This window comes from Protopterus annectens, chromosome 9.part0, assembly GCF_019279795.1.
Source record: "Protopterus annectens isolate FY-2018-M chromosome 9.part0, PAN1.0, whole genome shotgun sequence".
NCBI classification, from domain to species: domain Eukaryota; kingdom Metazoa; phylum Chordata; order Ceratodontiformes; family Protopteridae; genus Protopterus; species Protopterus annectens.
Genome location: NC_056743.1, coordinates 1,136,390,566 through 1,136,406,053, shown reverse-complemented (window position 1 = coordinate 1,136,406,053; position 15,488 = coordinate 1,136,390,566). Strand labels below are relative to the sequence as shown.

The following is a 15,488-nucleotide window of genomic DNA, read 5'->3' as shown; positions in this document are numbered from 1 at the left end:
TAGATTTCTGGGTGAGGAAGCTGTAAAATGTGAGGATTTTTTCCCCAACCAACTAACCGCTATGCATGTTACTTAATGAAGAAAATGCAGCCCTGTGGTTAGAGCATCCTGTTTTAGAATTTCACTTCCTCAAATTTGAATGCAAAAAAGGGAATTGTTTGCTTCTGCTGTTAGCTGATATCCTTAAAAAGAATAACAGCTGTTCAGAACAGTTTGTAAGAAATTCCCTTTGAAGCATGTTCTATGTGCTGCATGCACATAGACTTCTAGATCTCTTGCTGGTATGACAGGTCAACGCATTATGAACTACTGAATGTAACTAGTGTTATAAATGATGCAGTTACTGAGTCCTTTAAAGGAATGTTTCAGTGAGGGCAATCACTTATTAAACCCATATCTAGTACCCTCATCAGACACTGAGATGCTTTGACCTTACTTTAAAAGTCCACTTGACTTCAAAATATCCACCTGAACTTTTAAAGTCTAATTCTGAATTTCTTTACTGTTCATCCATAATGCTTCCATTACAGAACTGCATTTGTCTAAGTAATAACAGGATCACATGAAGTCATGCTCCATTCCATTCAATCAGCCTTGAGCAAAATATGGCATATAATATCTTTTAAAGATCACATAATGCTTTAAACATTTAACAGCTTAGTTAACATATCCCCCTAAGTAAAATAGCAAGATGTGAAATGCTTTAACTGCAACCTGTACATTTTACGTTATTAGACGCCATACTTAGTTGAAGCCTCATTGACTTGAATGGAGTGCAGCCCCATGTGGTGCTGCTATTACCTAGGCAAACACCGTCATGCTGTTGTGTAAAGGGATACATGGTGGCTAAACAGCAGTGAGCCTCAGGATTACATTTTAAAAGTTAGGCTGATATCCTGAGCTGCATCATACAGCTAAACTTCCTATATTTTGTCAAAGTTTCTGTTGCATTTCTGTGAGTGGTAGCTGACCTACACCAATGCTGAAAAATGCCTTTATACATATAGTGTCAAGCAAGCACTTTTGGAATGATGAGATAAGCTTCAGTGATTGGCTTTTTTGATGATTATGTGTTTGCTTTTGTCCTGTAATTTTGCAGGCATCAATACCATTTCTCCTGCTGTACACAGTTTATGGCCTCTTATTCCCTTCCCAAGGCTTTAAAACATCTTTGGTATTTGCTGTAGCCATAGAGTATGGGACTCGTGTACTATTATGCAATCAATTTTGGGTTTACTGACCTGTATAAGAAACAAACTACAAAAGGAGATAGGTTGTGAGAACCAAATCTAAGTTATTTGATTGTACCATGTCCATTAATAACAATGGAGATAGCCATTTACTGACCACATGGGTTACAAATACCCAGTTTGTCATCAAATGATGTGCAGAGAGGAATGTAGCAGTTACCCTCATCCTTACTGTATGCTAACTATCCATAGCTGATGAGAGTCTTGTGGTAATGGTGGGCTCTTCCCTCCAGTGATTACATCACTGGCTGGTCAGGTACATGCAATTCTATAAAAGCCACAGAGTGCAGCTACATGTCCACACATAGCATCCAAGATATGCAGCCCTGACTCCCCATATGTCCAGCCAGTATAATTTAATGAGGAATGCACTGTCTGGAGTCTGCTTTGCATGTTATAGGTTTTGAGTACAGGCTCAGATATCTATATACTAAAACATTTCTCTCGTTTCTTTCCTCACTTCTGTATTAATATAATGAAGACAGCTTACCGTGTGGTGTCTGCTTGTATTGCTGTTTGAAGAATTATTTCTGACATGACTGAAAAGTGCTGGAATCTCCAAGTGAAGGCTTTGTAGGTAGTAAGTACTTTGCATCTGTGAGGAGAGGTAGAAGCATGTAAAATGGATATCAAAAATGACTCAGTATCGCATTTTAAATGCAAATTGTTTTATCATTCTGCATCTATCTAGCTATCTATCTATATATACATTTAATCAATTGAATTATGTAGAAAAGGCCATCATGGAATGAAACTGATGCTATATAAATACATAATTAAAAAAAACATATACATCTATTTAATCAAATAAATTATGTAGACAGACATCAAAGGATGAAACTAACGTCTTAGAAATGAACTACTGTGATTGAATCTGAGGAAATTATTAGTCCATTATTTACAGCTACTGCCCAGATAAACCAAGCCTAAATCAGGAGCCAAAGATCATCAACATGTAAATGCCAAGTTTGCAAATGAATGGCTTTTACACTAAACATACATTTCTTTGGTATTGTGACTCTTGGTTTAGTGTTTAAGACATCTGATTAAATTATAACAGGGAACTGTTCTGTTTTTATTTTATATTATTTTGCATTGCTCAGTTCAGTAGGTGTGGTTGGTATTTATTTTATATTAGTTTAAGAAATTTCATAAGATGCAGTATGTTTTCTGTAGCAACACTTTTCTGGACAAATTTTACTAATAAAATTCCTTCAATGAATTTTGAATATTCTACAAATGCCTATTTCGTTGTTAATGAATGAAAACAATAAAATACTGAAACTCTGTGAAAGAAAAACAAACAAAAAGTAAGTATCCTCATTTTATTTTTTTTTTCTCTTTGATTTAACACTAAACTCAAATGTATCTTACTTCCTCATGAAAAAGTCAAACAACAGAACTATGGATAAAGAAAACAGGAAGTTCAGTGCAATACTGACGAGTGTCTTATCACGAGAAAGGCGGGTCCTGAATGTATGACTCTGTTTATAGAAACTACACCATGAAGACAGAAACTCCTTGCGGCACATGTGCAATAGTAGTGTGATAAGCAACCAGTGCACACAGGATTATGACTGGGACTCTGATCATAACCAACCTGTTATACGATCTGGTTGTGGCTGTAAATGACCTGAGACATGCTTCCTTGGTCTATATGAAAAGAAACATTATGGAGCTCTCGGACCATGTGTCCCAGGCTGGTATCTGCCTAGCACTGAGCACCATTCTAACTTCACCAAGTATGATGCCACAATAGGAAGAAAAGATGATTTACTTCAATAATTGGCTTAGTTCCTGGTGTGATTCTAAGGGGCACAATATTTCAATTTTTATACATGACTGCTGCCTGTACAAGCCACTAGGTTGCACGTATGCTTTCAATTTAGTAACTTCCACCTCTGTAAAATCTTAGAATGTATAAATGTAACTACTGTTTGTGTATAAATGTAAATAGAAATGTAACTGCACTGTGTTTGACTGGAACTTAGTATAATGCAATGTAAGCAAATGGAGTTTTTCTCCCCGAGCCTCCACAGAAAATGGATATTACCCAGTCAGACTTTCCTGGCAAACAAAGACAAATAAATAAGTTCATAAATAATAAATTTGTCAGCATGGGAGGATATGGCCAATAAACCATGTTGCTTTGCCAGTGGTGGTCTGCACCTGTCCTCTTCTACGCTTTTGAATATTAGCTAAAATATTGTCCTCCCCTATTATGCCTTTTAAGGCAATGCCAAACCTTCTGACATAGCAAAATTAACTCAAGAAGGATCTAAAAGTGTTGGTACTTAATGCCAGGAGCCTAAACAAGAAACTCCCACACAACCATCCAGGCTTTCTGGAGACTGTGGACATCTGTGCAGTTACTGAACCATATTTTAAAACTCTGGAGAGAAACCCAGCAGTGTACAGCTACGATGTCTTCTACACATTCAGGCAAGTTAGTGCACAGACAGGGACCAATGGTGGAGGTGTCTCAGTCTATATCAACAACAAACTCACCTCAAGAATAGTTAGATAGATGATGAACTTGAGTTTCTCCATGTCCAGATTTCCATAGTCAAAGTCCTATATCATATCCTTGCAAGCTATAGGTCACGCTCTATGACCCAAGAAACTCATAACTCATTCTTGGACTTAATGGAGGTCCTCATCATTCAACCAGATACCATTTTCATGGATGACTTCAACTACCTCGCTATAAACTGGAATACTTCCACATCCCCAAACTTACAGGCTCAGAGACTCCTGGACTTTGTAAATACAAACACCTTGGACCAGATAATTCATCTGACAATTAGGGGTGCAAACATAGGTACCATAAACATGGTAGAACACTGTACCCTCCTACTGTAGTGTCCTCTCTGGGAATGTCAGATCACAAAGCTATCTACTTCATAATAAAAATCAATTGCGCAACCCTAGATAACCCCATAATATTTTGGAAGTATTCTAAGGCAGACTTCCTACTATTAAGTGCTAAACTGTTAACATTTAAAGCCTCTCCAAACCCCAAGAACAGAGCTGTCTATGTGAAATTGTTCACAGAAACTCTATAATCATGTCAGTAGATGCATAAGGACAGTAGTACCTACCAGAAATAAGCCCAGAACTCACTCAAAAAGCAAACAAGTGGTGTCCCACAAGGTTCAGTCCTGGGACCTCTCTTGTTCGGTATATATTTCTCGGAGGTACAGGCCAACACGGAAGGACTGTGGCTGACCAAGTTCGCAGATGACTGCAAACTGGGCACCATAATCGACTCTCCAGCTGACACAAGCATCCTCCAAAAGGGCCTCATAGAAACAGACAACTGGTGCCAGAGCCATGGCCTCAAGCTAAATGCCAAAAAGTGTATAGTCATCCCCTTTGGCAAAAACAAAGTGCCCACAAATTACCACATAGGTGGTAATCCATTAAGTACAGAAGAAGTAATTAGGGACCTGGGGACCCAAGTTGATAGCAATCTCTCATTTGACAACCATGTGGCCAAAGTGGTTAGAAAAACATTTTATATAGCCCACCTAATCATGAAGGGATTCACATTAAGATCAGGGGAGGTTATCGTGCCTCTTTACTCATCCCTCATCAGGCCCATAGTTGAGTGCAGTGCCTCTTTTGGGAAGTACCTTGCCAGACACCTGCGGCAACTGGAAAGACCCCAAAAGTACCTCACCAAAAGGATCAAAGGGCTCAAACAGATGCCATATGCTGCCCAGTTAAAGAAACTCCAGCTCTACTCAGTGGCATACCGCCTGTTCAGAGGCGATCTGTGCCTGACATATAAAGCCATGTCCAACCCGGAATTAATGGACATGCTGCACCTCAGAAAATCCAAATCCCATCGAGCTACGCGCTCGAGAGACTTGAACCTCAGCACTGAAATAAATAGGACATGCTGGAGGGACAGATTCATAACCCAGAGGCTCCCTTCACTCTGGAATAAAATCCCAGTCCAGGTTAGGCAGAGTCCCACATTGACTCTCTTCAAGAGGAATCTTGATGAGTGGATGGGAGATCGTAGGTTTACCCCGGGTATCACTTCTGTGTCACTGTTAGACAGAGGCACAGTATACTAACCTCGAAAAAGGGCATAGAAAAATAAATTTAAAATGGGTGGCGAAAGTCAAACACATTCTGGCTAGGCTTATAAATGCCCTAGGGCAGATAGCCTAGTATGAACCTATGAACCTATGAAAAACTCATCAATCTAAACAAACAGCTAAGAGGGCAAATTAAGTCTACTCAAACCAAGTTTGAGGTAAAGGTAGCCTCCCAGGCAAAAGACAACCAGTGTGCAGGACTGATTGTGAATGGCGCCATCTACTCATAGCCAGATGATATAGTAAATCTGCTGGCCGACAAATTCAGCTCCAGTTTTACCACCATCTCTTCCCTCAGCTGCCCCCAGGATACACCATCAAATAACCCCCCCCAAATATTACTAGGGAGCAGATCCTATATATGGTCTCTAAGGCCAAAAGTACTGCATTGATGGGCCTTGATAATTTCCCAGGATGGGCGGCTGCAGTGGTGCAGCGATTAGCATTGCCGCCTCACAGCAAAAGGTTCTCCAGTTCGATCCTCAGCTGGGGTGCCTTCTGTGCGGAGTCTGCATGTTCTCCCTGTGGTCACGTGGGTTTCCTCCAGGTGCTCCAGTTTCCTCCCAGATCCCAAAGACATGCTGTAGGTGGCTTGGATACTCTAAATTGGCCCTAGGCGTGAGTGTGTGCATGTGTGTGCCTTCTGTGTAAGGTTGGGAGCTGGGCTGGCAACTCAACACCATAAAATCTCCACTGCCAATCATGAGCGGACAGGTGATCCGCTGTGGCAACCCCTAACTTGGAAAAGCTGAAAGAAGAAGAAAAAGAAGATAATTTCCCAGGATGCCTCCTAAACAGTTCGAAGCATGCTTTGTCAGGACCACTGGAGTCTCTATTTAACCATACTCTCCAGATAGGCTTTTTGCCCTGAGACTGGAGAACTGCAACAGTCATCTCTCTGCACAAAGGCAGGCCATCAACAGACTTCAGGAACTACTAATCTGTAAGTCTAACTAGTCTCATATGCAAAGCCATGGAAAATTTGTCATTGAAATGATTAGTAAGGACATAGAAAATGTTCAAACATTGACTCCAACCAAGTCTGGTTTCATTAAGGACAGATCATGTCTACTCATCCTGGTGGATTTCTTTCAGGTCTCCAAGGCAATGGATGAGGGCAAAATGATGCATACTGCCTACTTTGACCTGGCAAGGGCATTTGATACAATACCCCACTCAGGCATTGTAGACAAACTCATTGACATAGGCATAACTTCCTATGTTACACACTGGATTGCTAGCTAGTTGGCTCTCAGATAGGACCCAGGAAGTTAGAATAGGGGAGACCACCTCCACAAAGATGCCAGTCACTAACAGAGTCCCTCAGAGTCCTGTGCTGGGTCCATTCCTTTTTGGCATCTACTTCTTGGGGTCAAGGCCAATGTGAAAGGTCTTTGGCGGACCAAGTCTGCAGATGTTTGCAAATTAGAAAAAGACACAGAATCCCCTGAAGACATTAATATCCTACAGGAAGGACTAACACAGACAAATAACTGGTGCCAAAACCACAGCTTAAAACTTAATGACAAGAAATGCATAATAGCACCCTTTGGGAAGTCAGACACCCTAGAAAATTACCTCATCAATAACACTCCTCTAAGAGTAGAAACAGCAGGCAGGGATTTGTATATATGTGAAGATAATAACCTGGCTTTTTACCAACACGTGTGTAAGGCAGTAAGGAAAAACCATTCTGTGTTGCTCAACATATAAGCAAGGGCATGGAATCTAGGTCCAAGGAAGTCATTGTTACACTTTATTTGACCTTCATCAGGTCCATCATTTGAGTACAATTTCCCCCTTCAGTATGTACCTGACCAGGTACATGCAACAACTGGAGCAACCATAGAGGTTCCTCACAGAAAGAATACAGAGTGTACACAGCATGTTCTATGTAGATTGCCTAAACGCCCTATCTCTGTACTCTGTTTCCTACAGACTATTGAGAGGTGATTTATACTTGAAATACATGCCATCTTTGGATCCCACTCTGATGGACCTTTTGTACCACTGCAAAATGAATACATCAGAATTACTTTATTTAAGGATTTAAACTTTGCTTCTAACTTAAATATTGCACATTGAATGAGCAGGTATCTCTCTTATAGAATTCCCCTTCTCTAGAATAGACTTCCCAGCTATGCAAGCATAGCTCTTCCCTAACCCTGTTTAAGAGTGACCTGGACCAGTGAATGGAAATCAGAAATACACCCCTGGTCTAAAATCTATGTCTCTAATGGTCAGGGACAGCCTGTAAATCTTACTTTAATTTACATATACCACTTAAAAATAACCTCTAAGGCACATAAACGCATGGGATACACTTGGGATGCTTTGCTAGGCTTATAAAAGCCCCAGTAGTTGCTAACCTAGTATACATCTATGAACCTATGCCCCTTGCTGCGCTTGGGCTCGCTATGCACCCCACCCTGCTCTCAATTCCCACTCGCGCCCAGTAGTGCTAAATGTATAGCAACAAAAACACACCCCCTCCTATTAGATCCAATCAACTTTACCTATTATAACCAATCAACTTTACCTATCTAAGAAAGACCATCACTCCTTCCTCCCCTTTCCTATCATCTTTATATATACTGGTTATAATCCAATTAAGATATATAGTCACTGCAGCTCACCATGTCACCACCCAAAACAATTTTATCATTTTCATTGCTATCCTTTATGCTCATTCCTTATCTCCTCACCGTTTATGAAAATCAGTATTACCTAGGATTTCATTACCCAAAATGCCATACAACCACCCCAATAATGTCAAATTTAATAGGACACCAAATAAGTAGCCCAACATCAAACACCATTACCTGTGTAAATTATCAACCTACTAGTGCCAGATATATAAGCTCCAAAACCAAACACTACCAAAAACGAATAAATAAATTCTTGAAGCTTATACTAAGCTTACACTATAACCTCATAATGAATGGTGACATCCACCCTAACCCTGGCCCATCCAATCTTGACAAATCTAACTCCTGCACTAGTAACCCCACAAAAACATCAATAAATAGCCCCCCCCAGCTCCCTCCTGGCCTGTCACCTAAACATCAGAAGCTTAAATAACAAGGTACATGACCTACATGCCCTCTTAGCCGTTCACTCCCCTGGCATACTCTGTCTAACAGAAACCTGGCTAAAACCATCAACTTCTGACAATGAAATATTACCACCTGGGTATTACATACTTAGGTTAGATAGGACCACCAGGAGGGGAGGTGGTGTAGCTGTACTATATAAATCTACTCCTAATGCTACCATGGACTCCATACAACCACTCCAAATAAACAATGCTGAGATTCTTTCTACCAAATTTCAAATGAATAAAAATAGGTACATAAAGATTGTATGTACATTCCTCCAGGGAACAATGTAACTACCCTAGAAAGTATCCTCCAATCGTTATCTAGTAACTGCCCTCAAGAAACCATAGTACTTGGAAACTGTAACATAGATTGGAACACCTGTTCCTCAGAATCTCCATTCACCCATGTCAGCCTGTATGAGTTTACAAAAATCATATCCACCCCCACCAGGATAGGTAAACCTAATCGTAAAGAAAGTATGCTAGAGTGGATACTTATCAATAACCATCCCCAACTGTACACGTCAGGCACCCTCCCTGACAACCTAAACGATCACTTTCTTACCTATATAATTAAGCATAAAGCCATAAACCCGCATCAGCCCATCCTCAGAACAATAAGATGCAAGAAGTGCTTTAACCCTACCAAATTCCAAGATGAACTTAAATCATGTAACTGGTCAGTCCTAAACAATTACCGCTGGACGAAGCTGTGGCCTACTTTAATAATAAATTCCTTAGGATCATAGATTCTCATGCTCCCACTCGGTTCACTAGAATAAAAACAAAAGTTGCACTGAGGCTTTCTAAAGATACCAAATCAAAAGCACCCTCAGAAACAAAGCATGGGCCCTATGGCATACCACAAAAACACCCCTAGACGAAATTAGATATTGGCAGCTAAGAAATGAGACTAAAAATCCGTTTTACTAGATAAAAAAACTACTACTGCCATCTACAACAGAAAAATAAAAGTAACCCTCAAACGTTCTGGGCAGGTATAAATAAATTAATGCACTCAGGTCAAACCACCACTCCAACCCCCACAGCAGTCATTGATAAACCACCTGAAGATGTTGCAAACACCTTCAACCGCTTCTTCACTGAGACCATCCAATCCCTAGCCAGTGAGCTGCCTCCTAGTTGCCCCAGATCAAAGTCCTCTATTCCCAGTTCCCAACTCTCCTTTAGATTTCAACCAGTTGCTACTTCATTTATTCAAGCCCTCCTCAAAAAATTAAAACCTACTACCCTATCAGCTGATCTTCTCCCTGCTATCTGCAAAAAGCTGCAGATGCCATAGCATACCCCATCTCCATTCTAATCAACTGAACCATAGCAGAAGCCACTATCCCCTCCATCTGGAAAAGATCCTGTGTAATACCACTCCATAAAGGTGGTAGCTTCACTGAACTATCTAATTTCAGACATAGCTGTACTGTCCCCACTGGCCGAAATTATGGAAAAATGCATCCATAGACAGTTGCTACACCATCTTATCCAGAACAATCTACTGGCCAACTCTCAGCATGGTTTCAGGCCTCATCACAGCGCCACCTCAGCCTTTCCTGCCTTCTCTAACAGCATCGACTATTACCGTAACAATAACAAATTATCCTTAGCCCTCTTTTTGGATCTCTCCAAGGCGTTCAACATGGTTGATCACCAGCTACTAATCCATACCCTAAAAACAACTTACTTAGATAATCCAGCTCTCCATTGGTTCCAGTCTTATCTGAATGGTAGACAACAGGCCGTCCTATGGCAGAACAAACTATCTACCCTCCTACCTAATACCCTGGGAGTCCCCCAGGGCTCACTACTGGGACCTCTTCTGTTTTCCATTTTTATTAACGACCTCTAAACTGTCATCCCAGATGCAACATAAATTCAATATGCGGATGACTCTACTCGGATATGCTCGGCTACCTCTCAGTCAGATCTGTGGACATTATCCCAGAATACTTTTAACACAGTTGAAAATTGGCTATCTGATCATCATCTGATATTTAACCCTAATAAAACAAAGTTGCTACTTTTCTCCCCCACTCGTGGGTCCAATGCCTTATCCTTCTCCGTACAATCTAATAATGGCACCGCAATCTCCCCAGACTCCTATATGAAACTCTTAGGTGTCACCATTGACAATAACCTTAAATTTGATATGCATGTCAATAAAACTATTAAAACAATCAATAAAAAACTTGGGTCACTTTACAAGATCAAACCTTTCCTAACCCCACCTGCTAGAACTGCCATTGCCTGTTCTCATTTACTCTCGACTCTACTCTATGCTTCCCCTCTACTCCCCAACCTAAGTAAAACAGAACTCAGTAAACTATCTAGTTGCTATAATCACATTGCCAGATTTGCCACTGATATGCTCTATAGGACACACCACTGTAATAGCCTAAAATATCTTGAGTGGTTAGAACTGCCATGCCTAATTCAGTACAGCCAGCTTATAGTGGCATATAAAGTACTTAACCAACCTGAAAACACATCTGCACTCAAAAACATTATCTACCACTACAGCAGCCTCAGAACACTTCGATCTTCTAATAGACTGCTTGTCCAAACTATTAAAACCAACAATTCTGCCGGTGTGTCTCTGTTTGCCAACTCTTTTGGTAAAAATTGGAATACCCTTCCTGCAGACATTACTCTACAACCTACCCTAAGTCAATTCAAGAAAAATCTAAAACAGTATTTTAAGTCACATTGGCTATGTCCTTGTTCCAAGCCTGACTAGCACTCTCACTATTAATGTAATGTAATATCCTTATTGATACTCAACTGAATTGCAATTTCTAGGTCTTTTACCTTAACAAACCTGACTTTTTTGAAATTGTATAACTTGCTTATTCTGCTATAGCCTGTAAACAGTGTTTAACATGTTTTATGTAATGCCTTTCTGTTTCTACCTTGGAGCTTTTCTCCCCGGGCCTCCGCTGGAAATGGACATGTATCCAGTCAGACTATCCCAGTCAACAAATGTAAAATAAATAAATAAAATAAAAATTGTAAGTGGAGGGAAGTGAAGTTTGACAGGTGACTGTTAGCATTCATGAAACAAGTGAGTTATGATGTGAGAGCTTAAAGCATAATTCTTGGTAGTGCATAGATATTTAACTATCATAATGCACTACTAACTACAGAAAAAAAGAATAAGAGCATGAAGAGTTTTACAGATCTGAAAGCTATAAAACACTTTACTATTAGACAGTGGCCAAAAATGAACTGCCTCTCTAATGAATAGCTTGCCACACATTCGTTTTTTGTGTTACAGTAAATTGTATTATAGCTTTTAAAGTCGTGAAAATGCTTTGGGTTCTCTTCTAAAATGACTGCAGCTAATGTTCTAGTATAATACTAGAGCATAACAGCACTGAAATGTGCTAAACAAAACTTTGTTAAGCACCTTCCATTTGCTAGACAGGTGCTTGGTGTTTAACAAAGCTGCCTTTCTCATGAATTTGGTGTATAATCATGGCAGTCCATGTGCTACAAACTGCTTCACCTCACCAACTTTGATACAATAGAAAAAAGTCCGTATAGTGACAGCTTCCATCTTCTCTCTTTAATAGACTAAGATGGAGATTTCAATAAAACTCTCTGTCTGTCCGCAGGAAAGAAAAGGCAAAAGGAAACCATTGCTAGATTTTGTTTTCATTATTATACTTAATGGCATTATCATGCACACAGTGCAATAATTGCAGTAGTGAAGTGGTGGTAATACATGGAAGTAAAATAATAATAATAATAATAATAATAATAATAATAATAATAATAATAATACCAGTATTAGTAATGTGGCTTTTTTCAACGTGTCATAGCAGACAACATACTAAAATTACTTTGGCTGATAAATGCATTTTTTGCAGTCTCATGAACAAGACAGACTCATCTGTGATCAACTCACAAAAGAGCGATCACAAATGAGCAAAACACAGGGTTTGTGAACAACACTCCAAATCATAAAAGTGAATATTCCCTCCCAATCGTCCACCATCCCTGCTTATTTATATCAACTGTGTGGGTGTAACCTCATGTGAGAAAGGGAAAATAATTGACACACTGGCAAGCAGACCTTCCAAAAAAAGGCCAGAAGACTCATACTAGTGACTGGCCATATGGATTTCATTGACTAGTATTTCACAAACATGCCTGGCTCCCCTTTTATTATTAAGTATAAGGTTCTGTTTAAGCAGAAACAGAATGGTATTAAAAACAGACAGCACACTGCATTATAAAAATAATGTGGTGAGAGGTGATGCACAGGGAGTGGGTAATTCAGAGAGAGAGACACATAGCATGACCATGCTGCTGGGAAACTAGTGCTCTGTCCGTCATATGCAAATGACCACACAGTGATATGCAAATGAGTGCCAACATGCTAATGAAAATCCTTGCATATGCAAATTCATTGTTTTATACATAGTTAGTTGGGCTACAGTTCAGAACACCATTGATCAGCCTAGTGCAATTTCCCAGTTACCCCAGAGCACTCTTTGGTTAAATGAATTTCTCAGAGTCCTACAGAAGTCAAAAGAAGCCAAGGAGATCAAACACTTGCTTATATGAAGCAGTTAACATCTCATAGACTTAATGCTCTGTTTAAACTACCAAAATGAAATGATGAAACCATTCACGCTGCAGTCAGAGGTACTTTCTACTGCTTTCCATGCAGCACTGAAAGGTGTGTCAATTACAAGAACCCAAGAACACCTACAACCTTCAGCATTTCTGTTTCTCATGCACATCTGCATCTTTGCTGTTGAATCTACAAAGTGACCTCCTTTACAGAAATGCATCCACTCTCACCACTTGCCTGGCAATGCATGTATACTGACTTTCTTCTAACTTACAAAGGTCAGTGTTTCTCTAACGTTTTTGAGATCAGCCTGTACAGTGTTGTGCCTGTTCTCCTCAGCTTGATTTGCTAGAACTTCTTTGCGACCTTCCAGTAATCAATTTCTATGGCCTCACCAGACTTTTTCAATGCTTGCACTTTCACTTCAGTGATTGCCACAGCTGCTGTCTTTCTGCTCTCTCAGCACCTGTTGCTTAGCTGCAGTATCTCCATAAGAGCACCGCATGGAGGGCTTCTTTCTTTAACTTGGTGGCTTTCCTCACTGCTGCTTTCACCAGTGTTTCTTACAGTTTACCAAGACACGCCCCAACCACCTTCTGCCCATAGCTACTTGCCACGGCATTGACAAATGATGTCTTGAACAGGTTCTGTTCATATTACAAGTCTTTGCCCTCCATGAATTGTGGAGGAAGTTCTTATGGAGTAGAGAGCTGAACCATATCAGACAAAGACATATGCAAAACATTTCCAGGACACGTTTAATACATGCTTTATTTTCCTGGGTCTGTTCAACTGCTGTTCTGACCATCTGATCCAGCTTGCCTTTAAGTGGTGTTTAGCAAGCAACTCAATACCACTATTGACCTGAGATTGCAAGACTACAAATTCTGTCATCAAGCTTTGGCTTAAAGTGCTCTGGTGGAAAGTACACTAATAAGCAACCTTGTTTTCATCATGGTGCTTATGACAGGCAGCCCATGGCTAACATAGTAGTCCAATAACAATTCACCAGTTCAGTGTTGATAACGTAAAATATTCTTTCCAAATATGCTACTCCAAATGTCTACATTTCATACATGATTGCCAAAATCTCTGGGTAGAGTTACAGATTACCCGAGGAACAATGACAACTATGGTCTCAGAGAAGGCCGAATACTCTGAAACGCCTCAGCACAGGCAAAAGCAAGTGTGAGAAATTTCCTTTACTTAACTTGTAGTTATGTTTAAATGACAACCTACTCCACTGGCATAAACTCCAGCTTTTCAGCACTCCATTGCAGGCTTGTGAGTATCCTCACTGTCTGCCTAGAGCTTCTCACAGAGATCAACACTGCTATAGGACAGAGACCTCCCTCTCATTGGAATGTCTGGTTTCAGGACCACTGCTGTGTTTAGAAGACCAACAATATCTCACTGATACTTCTCAACCTCCCAGACAAGTTCTGTTTCCTTCATGTCTAGTAAGGTGACATTCCAGGTTCCAGCTGCCAGTATCCTCTGGCAAGGTTTTGACTATCTTAATCTGTCCTGTTCTTGTATGCCACTTATCTGACAGTGCATTTGATTCTCTCTCCTCCAGTCAATAGTTATGATGCAGAAAACACACTACTGTAGTCAAGAGAAGCACTGAACTAAATTGTTGAACAAAACCCTTGTTTTTTAAGTATAGTTTTAATTATGAGGGTTAATAACAAACACAACACAAAATCTAACATGGTTGTTGACAGTCAGTAAATTCTGTAATCTATGCTTCTTGTTTCTCAACCTCCATATGCATGGTTCATCAGGACAGAAAAAAGATTGAAGTATTTGCTGTCGAGGCACACATTATTAGTTGAAACATCCTTATCACAGGTTTACAGGTGTAAACATGCAAAGCAGAGTTAAGACTTAAGAAGACTGTAAAAGCACAATTGTTTTAAAAAACTTCTAAAAATGCACATTGCCTAAGGGAAAAATGCATTTTATTATTTCACAGCATTAGAAGAGCCTGACTGTTGATATGATCCTCTTTAACACTGTTGTTTTACTTAAAGGGAAACATGTTTTGTTTTTCCTAGGATTAATATTCGTTAGCCATGGTCGTGCAGCGGTCACCTCACAGCAAGAGGTTCTCCCATTCGATTCTCGGCTGGAGAGCCTTCTGTGTGGAGTTTGCATGTCCTCCCCGCGGTTGAGTGGCATTCGAAAGACATGCATGAATGGGCGTGCCTTCATTGAAGGTTGGCGTCGGGCTGGCACCTTGGCACCATAAAAATCTACTGCCAATCATTAGTGGACCGGAGTTCTGCTGTGGCGACCTCTAACTGGGAAAAGCCGAAAGAAAAACAACATCTGAACTTCTAGAGAAAGGACAGTTTGTAAAAATGAGGCTTTGTATGTCCTGAACCCTGAATAAAACTTCACTTTTAGCATTTTGCATGTAACTGAATATA

General features: G+C 40.1%; 1 protein-coding gene across 2 annotated transcripts in view; it reads right to left on the bottom strand.

Moving 5' to 3' along the window:
* Positions 1 to 15,488, bottom strand: part of SLC15A3 (solute carrier family 15 member 3) — a 296,719-nt gene that overhangs the window by 244,790 nt on the left and 36,441 nt on the right. For both annotated transcript variants that reach the window (XM_044083996.1, XM_044083995.1), the window contains exon 4: positions 1,741 to 1,845. In XM_044083996.1, the coding sequence (XP_043939931.1) occupies positions 1,741 to 1,845 (105 nt within the window). The remainder of the gene's footprint in view (positions 1 to 1,740; positions 1,846 to 15,488) is intronic.